Below are 11,632 nucleotides of genomic sequence, written 5' to 3' on the forward strand. Positions count from 1 at the left end.
TCATCCATCCACCCATCCACCTATCCTTCTACTTACCTACTTTCTAGGCCATATGGCAGGCTAGGTTAGCCCTATTCTAGAAGGCCTGGAATACACTAAGATCAATAAAATACTTCTCAATGAGTTTGTGAACATTTTTCTTAATGGGGAGGGAGAAAAGGAATCCACATCCTAATACTATAGTGCCCTTCAAAGTCATCGAGGGGAAAATTACTTACAGTAATATTCTCACCTGAGAAAGGAAACTTAAGAGGCAGGCAGTCCTTAAAAGCATTCCAGATAATGACCCCCTCCCTGACTCATCTGTCTCTGATCAAAAGGGAATTCGCCCTAGTTGGTCTGGCTCAGTGAATAGAGTGTTGGCCTGTGGACTGAAGGGTCCTGGGTTCGATTTTAGTTGAGGGCACATACCTCGATTGCAGGCTCCCAGCCCTGGTTGGGGGCATGTGGGCGGCAACCAATTGATGTGGCTCTCTCACATCCGTGTCTCTCTCTCCAACCCCTTCTTCCACTCTCTTTAAATCAATAGAAAAAATATTCTCAGGTGAAGATTAAAAAATAAAAAAGAGGGGAATTCTTCGTTCTATGTTTTAGAGAATGACTACTAATATACCAGTACACGGATTCATGAACATTGAAAGGAAATTAATTAGAAGGTGGCCGGTGGGGCAGGACTGGGCAAGATGGGCCGGACACGCCCTGGAGCCAACCTCCCTCTGTCCCTCCCTGACGTCTGCAGAGTGAGTGGGGTCCCTTGGCCTGGCCTGACATCCCCCAAGGGGTCCCAGAGTGCGAGAGGGCACTCTGCAAAGTTGCTATCATACAGGGTATGAAATGCAAATGCAAGTGTGCAGTAAACCAGATTCGGGGCGACAGTGCCCCAGCAACAACATAACCTATGGCCGAAGGTGGAATCACGAGGCCCCGCGGGGAATCGGGTTCCCTCCTCTCTGGTTTCGGGGTGCGTCACCCGAGAACGGCCGCTGCCAAGTCACTGCAGCTTGGCAGCTCCTGTGTTGAGCGTCTGCCCCCTGGTGGTCAGTGTGCACCAAAGCAACTGGTTGGACAGTCGGAGACTTAGCATATTAGCCTTTTATATATATAGATACTCAGGCTTCTCTGTTTCTTTATATCTTGTTCTGAGTTGGACAATGCCTTAAATTTTTTAATGTCGATGCAATTAAAATTAGATTACCAGTGATATTTTAATGAATGTCTTTTTTAAATTGACAGAAAAAGAAGGATTCCCTGGTTCTACTTAACTCAGCAGTCCACTGCTAGGAAAACCTGGCCAAGTGCTACTGCATCCCTGATGGTAGGAACCTGAATTGCAGGCACGGTTCAGAGAGTTTTGCCTTCTAAGCTCCAAATTATTACAGGACAAGGCTGTGGGCATGCTTTTTGGTTACCCTTTGGGAAAGCACTTGCAACCTTCACACACAAGAAAAAGGAAGCCCGGAATGGTGTCTGCTGCTCCCCTTGTCCCCAGGACCTGGCACCATCCGACTCACCGAGATCTCTTTTCCCACGCCGATCTGGCTGAGGTTGGGTTTCATGCCTGTGCCCATTTGCCAGATGATTGCCTCTGCTGGCTGGGTCTTGAAAGGCCACTCCCTGGCGTGAAGTTCATACCAGATTGTTCTGTTGGCAGCCGTTGTTAAAGGGGTGTTGGTGTGACATGTTACTCGTATCCGCCCACTGACACCCACCCACCCGCCAGCCTGCTGGCTGGTCACTCTATCCCCTACTTTCTTCTTCACAGGGTGGCTGTTTCTCTCCCTGGCTGTGTTTAAGGCTTTATTGGTGTCTTATAGTCATGCTTATCCCAGGATACCGCCTCTGATGCCTTGACTAACATGAATCAAAACCTAGAACCTGAATAATTTAATAGTGTGTGGCTGTGACCTCTGGCCTGTAATTCTAGAGCAGGGGTCCTCAAACTTTTTAAACAGGGGGACAGTTCACTGTCCCTCAGACCATTGGAGGGCCGGACTATAGTTTTAAAAAAAAAAAAACTATGAACAAATTCCTATGCACACTGCACATATCTTATTTTGAAGTAAAAAAACAAAACGGGAACAAATACAATATTTGTATTTGCATGTGGCCTGTGGGCCGTAGTTTGAGGACCCCTGTTCTAGAGAGCCACTGTAGGGCAATAATTAAGGATACAAGAGTCATTTACAAGGATGTTCTCTGCAACATGATGCGTAACATTGAAGAAAGCAGGGATGATGCAAGTGTTCAGTAGAGGGAACAGGCTGCATGTATCATGGTAAACCCATCAAATGACATAGAATCCTACATTATTAACACATTTCAAGACAAAAATGCTCAATATATCACTTTAAATGAAAAAAGAAAACTATGTCTAAGATATAGTGTTGCTCTTTTTTAAAAAAGCATTGTATATGTATCGACAAGAGAATAAAGAGAAACACTGTAAAGTGTTAACAGTGGCTATCTCTGTGATAGGATAATATAGGATAGGAATTTTTCCTTTTGTACTTGTGTTTTTCTAAGTGTGAATCGTCCTGTAGAAAGAAAAGAAACGGTCTGAGAGGCAGACTGCCTTGCGTTCAAGTTCTGGTTCTACTCCGCACTGGCTGCATGCTGCTGGGCAGGTCACGTCATTCCCTGGGCCTGGATGCCCTAACCTGCCATGTTAGAGGCGGGAGGCTGTTTATCTGGGATGCTGAGTGGAGGGCAATTCGATGCCAGGTTGATTCTAGAAGGACTGATTTTGTCATCATGTATTTCATAGACAATGACAGTGTAATGACTGAGGAAAGGTCTGCTCCGGTGAGCAGCACGTGGGAATGGACAGGGCCCGGGCTGGGCAGCATAAATGATGCTGGGAGGTGTGGGGGACAGTAAGGACCATGTGGGTGCTCCTGGGATGCGGGTGTTGGCGCTATTCCGTGTGGATAGGTCTCAGCTTGAAAAGGGGCAGAAATAGAATGATGGGAAACTAGCTAGTATTGTAAGAACTATTAATCAGGCTCTATGATTGTTTTATTCTGATTAAAGAAGGCACATTCCACCCTGGCAGGAGCTGACTTGGAGACGCAGCCTTTTCTCCCCATTTGGAGCTGCCTATTATCATGAAAAGATTAACAAAGATTTGTTACAGAAACCAGAATCGCCAGCCCTTTGAAGATCCCCAGCCCTTTTTGCATACCTGCAGGCCTTTGCAGACCTCCAGCCTACTTACCTGTTAATTCTGGCACTCCCTTCGGCTATTTCCCCATGTAACCCCTGCCCTTGCATGTCACTAAGCCCTTTGAAGACCCCTAGCCTTTTGCATATCTGTAAACTGCCCTTTTGCCTACTTTCCTTGGTACTTATGCCTATATAAGCAGCTGGCTTATGGTGGGCTGCAGAGCAGATTTTTGTGGCTAACCTGCTGCTCTCCCATACTGCCGGCAATACTGGAATAAGCGCTCACATATGATTCACCCTGTCTCTGCGTAATTGGCTTGAGTAGTGACAGGCAGCACGGACCCATTGTTTGTCCAGTTACAAGCTCACTGAGAACAAGGCTCCGCAACTCAGGGATTCTCTGAAACCATCCTGGGAGCTGATCTTTCCTCCGATCTAGGCTAATTTGTGTAAATTTGCCTTAAAGAACACAAGCACCCCGTTATCCTTTTGAATCCAAGGACTGTGTCAATCGGGCTACTTCTAGAGTCCCACTTCCCCTTAGCATCGCTTCTCCCTGCCGACCTCATCCTTCCGGGGCGGGGAGGGGTGCTGCCGCTCAGGTGCTGGGATGTTGCTTAAATCAGTGGTTCTCAACCTTCCTAATGCCGCGACCCTTTAATACAGGTTCCTCATGTGGTGGTGACCCCCAACTATAAAATTATTTTCGTTGCTACTTCATAACTGTAATTTTGCTACTGTTAGGAATCTTCATGTAAATATCTGATATGCAGGATGTATTTTCATTGTTACAAATTGAACATAATTAAAGCATAGTGATTAATCACAAAAACAATATGTAATTATATATGTGTTTTCTGATGGTCTTAGGCGACCTCTGTGAAAGGGTCGTTGACCCCCCAAAGGGGTCACGACCCACAGGTTGAGAACCACTGCTTTGGATGCTTAGGAAGTTCTCAAGTTAAGGTGCTCGGTGGTTTTATCCTAACAATAAACAATAACACTGATTGAGTGTTTACTTCTCAGTATATGCCCTGTCCTTCTGGGAACTGTAACAAAGTATCCTTTCAATGGCAGTCATTGCCCTAATCCAGTGGTCTGCAAGCTGCGGCTCAGCAAACTGCGGCTGGCAAGCCACATGCGGCTCTTTGGCCCCTTGAGTGTGGCTCTTCCACAAAATACTGGCTCTTCTACAAAATACCGACTTCTATGCATGGGCCACAAAGTTTCAATCACACTGTACGTGCATGCCCACACGTGGTATTTTGTGGAAGAGCCACACTCAAGGGGCCAAAGAGCCGCATGTGGCTCATGAGATGAGCCGCAGTTTGCCGACCACAGCTAATCTATTGGCCTCATCATATCTGACTAATAATGAAAGCTCCATTTTAAACAGGAGGCACGCTCATTATCCCCATTTTACAGATGAGAAAACCGAGGTCCAGAAAGGTTATGTTATCTTACTTGAAGTCACATAGCAAATAGGTGGTTGTATCCAGTTCATCTGACTACAGAATTGCATCACTGGCCATTGTGCTAGACTGGCAGCCCTATGCCCCATCATGCAATCGGGGCAGAGAATTCCCTGGGAGGACAACCCCTGTAGTTGATGGGTGAGGGCTGGTGAGGAGCACAGACAGACTGCAGGCTCAGGGGCTGCTCATGTGAAAGGAGAAAGGGAGGCTGTCGGGAGCGGGAGCGGGGTGCTGGGCTGGGTGCCGGGCTGGGTGTCCTGTGGGTGTTTGCTCACTTACTCCTTACAACACCTCAGTGGGTTTTATGATCTTTAATTAGGGCTTTGAATGGTGAAATGACTCCGTGGTTCAAAGCACCAAATCTGGAGCAAGGCTGTCCCACGTGTGACTCCCAGCTCCTGCCTGCCATCGGGAGAGTCACTGAGCCCCTCGGAGCCTGTTTCCTCACCTGTCAGTTGGGAACGGGCATGACACCTGCTCGTAAGAGCCCTAACGCAGTGCTCATCACGCTTCTGAAAGTCCCCTTGCCCTAAGTTATGCGTGAGCATGGCGCTCCCAAGCACCAAGAGGCATCTAATGGGCAGGAAACCAGAATGCAAGTGTCAGGAATGAAGGCCTCCAACTTTATTTCGCACCCAACTTGCAAGAGAACTCACTTAAAGGAAAATAACAGTTGCCGAAGATGAAAACACCAGTGAAAAAGTAATTACTTACTTCGGTACATTTTGTTAATTACATTCTTCTTTCTTTTGCTAAATTTATATGAAAATATAGCAACTTAATTACTGCAATTTGGTTTCAGATAACAGTTTCTAACTAGATAAAGATTGGGGCATAAACGAATCAGGGAAAATGACAGCCATTAAGGGGTCCAAGTGACAGTCGTTGAGCAGCCTAATGTGCCAGGACCTGCTCCCAGGTTTCACAGAGGGGCGCGGTGGGCCCTTTCCCAGGGAAGATGGCCTAGCGTCTCTCCGGGTCTCAGTGTATCTACACGCATCTGCAGGCCTGCGGCTTCCCCGGTAGCTTCCCCAGCATTCTCTCCCCAGCCCTCCACTACCCCGATGGCTCAGGTGAGGTTGGCGGGCCGCTGGAGGGAGGGGAGCGTGAAGCCTTCCCAGCTGCACCTTCTCAGAACGCTCGGCCCGCATCTCGGGGCTGTGTGTCCTGGATCCTCACCCCCCTCTCCACTTCCAAAGACATCTCACTCAGCCGGTCTGTGAGCCTCAGTGCTTGAGCGTCGACCTATGAACCAGGAGGTCACGGTTCGATTCCCGTTCAGGGCACATGCCCAGCTTGCAGGCTCGATCCCCAGTGTAGGGCGTGCAGAAGGCAGCCCATCGATGGTTCTCTCTCATCACTGATGTGTCTATCCCTCTCTCCCTCTCCCTTCCTCTCTGAAATCAATTAAAAACAAAACAAAAACAACAGACATCGGGTTCTCTCCCAGGACGGCGGTCACCCTTTCCTTCTGACAATCCTCAACTCGTCTTCCCCAGGCTGGAGACGCAGATTCTGCGCCTTTGGTTGGCTCCGGGGCCCGCTCCCTGGCAGCTCAAACTCACTGGATACAACTCGGCCCTCTCTGCCTTCCTGCCCCTCCTCCAGGCTCTCTCTACCGTGGTGAGGTGGTAACTCCCTCTGCCCAGGTGCTTAAGGTAGAAATCTGGGCGCCACCCACATTCCGTCCACCATCACACCTCGTCGCTCCCCTTTCTGAATGCGTCTCCATTCCCCGTTTCCACACCCGCTGGCACGGACTCAGCGGACAGCACCAGCATCTCCGCCTGGCCTGGTCACCGGCCTCAATCCTGTCCTTCTCTTTTCCACTCTGCACACAGTACTGTGGCTGTGCTGAAACTGGACATACTGTTGTGAATGAGCCAGGTAGCCTGCCACGGTCCATAACCAGTTAGAAACCAGGCACGAAGATGGGCTAGGGCTCCCCTTTTTCCTGCACCCCAGTGCGATCCCCCAACCTCACTCAGAAACCCAGCCACTTTGCCCCACAGACAGGTGCCCGTCCCTCCCAAAAGCACTGGAGGAAACCGGGGACGCGGGCCTCTGCTGGGGCCGAGGCTCTCGAAGGCCGGGCGGGCGCCTACCCGAGGGCGAAGACGTCCGAGTGCTTGGAGAAGGGCAGCTTGTCCTCCTCCGTGTCGGGGGACAGCTGGCGGATGATCTCGGGCGCCAGGTGGCACAGCCAGCCGTTCTGGATGCGCAGCTTGTCCTCCCGCCTGGAAAGCAAAGCACAGAGTGAGTCCTGTGTCGCAGCCCCGGGAGGTCAGGCCCCCAGCGCCGACCCAGCCCCTGTGCCATCTCTGCTGGCTTTCTCGAGTCTCCCTGTTGGGGCACTGCCTGACCTTGTACTTGAGGCTAAGACCCAGTGGGAGTGGTACAGGGAAGGCTGGTCTGGAGAGACAGGCAACACCCAAACCACCCCGGGTCCCTTCGCCTCTGAGGCGCCCCTCCCCCCTGCATTCCATGAATACAGCCGATTCTCATCCTTGTAGAGTCATGCTCTGTAGTCTCCACAAACATGTGCCAGTGAATACGAAATTGGTGCTCTTGGGAAGTACGGACAGATACCCGCATGCGCGTGCGCACACACCTCTCACATACATCATCTCAAATCCCCCAAACCACCTGTCCTGGTCCATTCTGCTTTCTTTGTTTGCACAAGGGAAGTTGAGGCTCCGAGTGTTGATGCTTGTGCGGGGCTGCCCCACTGCCCAGTGCCAGCTGGCCCCAGGGCAGGGGCTTCTTGCGCTGCACAGCAGGCACACCCTGCTCCACCCCCTGGTCATCTCCCCATGGCCGCTGGAGCAACAGGGCAGAGTGGCCCTTTGTTCAGCCTCAGTGGGGAACAGGCCTGTCACATGACTCCTATCCTTCCCCACCCTGCATGCTCCTGAATGACTGTGCATGGGCCGTGAATGCAGATTTGGGGTTACCAATACATCTGAGTAGGTGAGTTGCAAATACTGAGTCTGTGACTGAGGAGGACCAGCTGTATTTATGGAGCACGCACTATGACACCAGGCTCTGTCTCGCACCAGGAGCCCAGTGGAGAACAGGACCAATGGGGCCCGCCCTCCTGGAACCCGAACTTTGGTAGGGAGAGGCAATGACAAGTGAATTAAATAAACAGGGAAGACACAGAAGGTGGTAAGCATTGCACAAAAGGTTAAAAAGGGAAAGTGTCAAAGATAAGAGGAAGCTGGCTTTAGGTAAAATGTGAGCTAAGATGGGCACGACCCAAAGGATCCAGCCCTCTGCACAGGAGAATTGCAGGCAGGTGGGAAAGTGAGACCAAGGTCCCAGGCAGGGCCTGTGTTCTAGAAACCTAGAAACACCAGTGTGAGTGGCACACATGACGCCATCCTGTGTATCCACTCAAATGTATACATCCAACCCGCGGGGCGGGCCTTGGGTGGCTCCCCTGCCAGCACCATAAACAATGTTGCGTGGGCATCTCTGGGCAGCACCTATGAGCATTCCGCGGGATCCATCCTTGGAGGAGACAGGAAGCTCCCTTCTTCACTGTGCACCTTTAGCAACTGCAGAACTCTCCATCTGAGACTGAAATCCGACCTCCTGCGAGTTTTCCCTCTCTCCTAGGAAAGGGCCAGCTGGTACAGGGAGAGTGGGCAGGTTAGGGAGAAGGGGATGGGTACCTCCAACCATCAGGAGTGAGGCTGTGCCCTGGCTGATGCTGCTCAGTGGTTAGAGCATTGGCTGCACACCGAAGGGCCATGGGTTTGATACCCAGTCAAGGGCACATATCTCAGTAGCAGGTTCGATCCCTGGTGATCCCCATTCCCAGATGGGCATGTGTAGGAGGCAAGCAATCAATGTGTCTCTCTCACACTGATGCTTCTCTCTCTCTTTCTCTCTCTCTCTCTTTCTTTCTCTCCCCCCTCTCCATCCTTACCTTCCTCTCTCTGAAAATCAATGGGGAAAAATACTCTCAGATAAGGATTAACAAACAAACAAACAAACAAAAAGGAGTGAGGCTACGAGGGGCCAGAGCCCCCAGCAGTGGGGCCTCCGGGGCGCCTGCTGGGAACCCCAGGCTGGCTGGGCTGGAGGCTTCCTCCAGGGCAGGCTGCTGAGCTCCCCAAGGCCTGAGGCATTGCCTCCTGAACTCACTCGTTCACATCCCACAGCGGGGAGTCCTGCCCTAGCTCAACACCTTCGAGATCAGCTATTCTCACCCTTTGCTTCCATCCTGGCTACTGAGCAACTGACATCCAGCCCATGCAACGGAAGAAGTGAGCTTTTTACTTATTTGAATTCAAGTTAAAATAGCCACCTGTGGCTAGTGGCTACCACCTTGGACAGTGCTACGCTAGAATATTATTTACAACAAATGGATTTTTTTCACTCCTGTATATTTTAATAGATTACCTTTTAACGTGACCTTAAGTAGAAACTAGCACTTCTTAAGTACACATTAAAATTAATATGGAAAATGTTTGTTCATATCCTCCCTGAAGTCGTCTGGCAGACCTTGCTTGGGGGCGGGAGAAGCCTGGCGAGAGGCTGCAGGAGTCTGAGTTCTGGTTTGGGCTGGGTAGTCCTTTGGGTGGGGCTGCTCTGCGCACTGGAGGATGGTGAGCAGCATCTGGCCTGTACCCACTCGACACCAGTAGCACCTCCTCTCCCGTTGTGACAACTAAAAATGTCTGCAGACATCACAAATGTCCCGGGGAAGGGCGGGGAGAGCGTAGCTGAGAATCACTGTTCAAATTTCTACGTAAAATAAGGAAATGGTCCAAATTTCAGTCTTTCCCCATCAGTGACACATGACTTGCTCCTGTGCCCTACACAGTGGACGGGATAGAACACATTGCCCGCTAGCAAATACAGGACTCGAATCCATTAGCAAGCGCTTGAGGTGGCAGGCCAGTGAGGTCTTGCTTGTGGAATCGAGACACTGGCAGGGATTTAAGGACCCATCTGTTGCTTACTAGCTCTGTGATGTTGAGCAGACCCGAGTCTCTATTTTCCCACCTACAAAATGGGCACATACTTTCACATGGCCGGTGCAGGGACGAAAGGGAGACAAATCCCGGTACAGGGCTGTGTCAGCTGCCAGGGCCACACAATCAGTGCGCTTGGGTATTACCTATGGATATGTTTTTTATCTTGAGGACTCAGAAATGAGGTTGAGTAAGAATGCCATCCAAGAAAGAGGGGCAGTGGCGATGGCAACAGGGGGAGTGTGCCGGTCCCCCTGCAGCAAACCTCGAAGTAAGTGCTGCCGGGGAGGCAGAGGGAAGGAGCCCACAGGAGCCAGCCCGCCTGGCTTCTGGGTTCTGACTCGAGGCCTCTCTCCACCTCACTCCTTGCTGATGTATTTGATCATTTTCTGCCTATTTTCTTATCTGAGATGCTCTAACTCGATGGTTTTGAAGACTGCGAGAATTTTGGGGGGGGGGTGGTGGAGTAAAATCTAAAAATGACATTTAAGCTTCTGTTCGTTTCCGCATCACACAGAAAGAGCCAGATCACGTCTCACCCGACTTCGGACAGTGGGACTTAGACTCAAGGTATTATGGAGTGTGAGCCAAATTCACTTGGGAGAGGCCTGGGTGCAGTGTAGACACCAGCTGTTCTCAAAGGGAAGAAGCTGAAGAGGAAGGAGAGACTGTGAGGCTGCCTCTCTGAGGAGGAAGCCGTTCGTTATATGTGGGGCTCCGTTAGAGAAAACACGCTGGGTCTGGAGTCTGTGTGTGTGTGTGTGTGTGTGTGCGCGCATGCGCGCACACACACACACACACACACACACTTTCCAAATTAAAAGCCACACAGGCGGCCCTTCTGAATTATGGGTTGTTTACTTGGGATCAAGCTGTTTTTCACACGGTCACCTCGCTCTAGGGGTGAGAGGCGCCTGAGAGTTAATTACTTAACTGGTGGTTAATGATTCTCCTGTGTGATATTGAGGAGGCCTATGCAAATTAATACTAATTACAACTCAGCAGCAGCTACTATTTGTAGTGTCCTGTGCCCCAGGCGCTGCGCTGGACTGGATGTGGTATCTGATTTTATCCGCACAAGGACCTGGAGGCAAGCACAACCCCATCCATCATTTTCCTTGCAGACGGGAAACTGAAGTTCAGAAAACGTCCATAACTTGACTGAAGTCAGTTAGTAAGTAAGTGGCCAAGCCACGCTGGGCCCAGGTGTGTGTGACCTTAAATCCCTCGCTCTTAACTGAAGTCCTGCTCCACTAAAATGGATGGATTCATAAGGAAGCTTGGAGGGAGGCTCTTGGGTGATTCCCACTTCCGGGTGAGTACTTGGGATGAGGGAAGAGTCTTCCAGTGAAACTCAAGGCCAGGGCTTTGCAGGATTTGGAGATGCTCGGTGCCCACCTGGGAGTCAGCCCTGCACCATCACAGGGCGGCCTGGCTGCTCAGCTAGGTGACCTCAGGCTACACCACATCTAGGTCACTAAAGCCATTTGGGATGGCTCCCCGTCCCCATTGGTCGTTGGTCGGTCGTTGTGTGTGAGCCCTCACACCACTTCTCACCTGCCAGCCTGCAGCACCCCGGAAATGCTGAAGAGCCCAAAGTCTGTGATCACCACTTTGCCATTGTCGTAGAAGACGTTCTTGGACTTGAGGTCCTTGTGCAGGATTCCCTTGGCGTGGAGGTAGCCCATGCCCTGCCAGGAACAAGGCGACAGGGTTGTCAGAGGAAACCTGAGTGCTCGCTGCCACCGCGGCCTGGGTTCCTGGTTCACGCTCCCTGCTCTGCCCAGGGGACCACACGATAGCAGCAGAACCAGGGCCCACACTAAAGGCATACAGGCGGGTGGGAGAAGGCCTGGCAGGTGGGAACAGGCAGGGTCCCCAAGACACAGATCTGCCACCACTCTCAGACCACTGCACGACTGTCTCTGTCTAGCTCTTCTGCTTCCTGAATTAGAAACAAAGGAAGATCTCTCCAAAAGAAAGAGGGTGGGAACAAATCTGAGATGAGGG

General features: G+C 50.9%; 1 protein-coding gene across 1 annotated transcript in view; it reads right to left on the reverse strand.

The window, feature by feature from the left end:
- The window catches only part of KSR2 (kinase suppressor of ras 2), a 272,026-nt gene that overhangs the window by 1,029 nt on the left and 259,365 nt on the right, over positions 1-11,632 (reverse strand). Inside the window, exons 16-18 of the mRNA XM_015567589.1 lie at positions 11,180-11,313; positions 6,743-6,874; positions 1,512-1,641 (exon numbers count right to left, since the gene is read on the reverse strand). Coding sequence (XP_015423075.1) covers positions 1,512-1,641; positions 6,743-6,874; positions 11,180-11,313 — 396 coding nt within the window. The remainder of the gene's footprint in view (positions 1-1,511; positions 1,642-6,742; positions 6,875-11,179; positions 11,314-11,632) is intronic.

This window comes from Myotis davidii, unplaced genomic scaffold (assembly GCF_000327345.1).
Source record: "Myotis davidii unplaced genomic scaffold, ASM32734v1 scaffold1330, whole genome shotgun sequence".
NCBI classification, from domain to species: Eukaryota; Metazoa; Chordata; class Mammalia; order Chiroptera; family Vespertilionidae; genus Myotis; species Myotis davidii.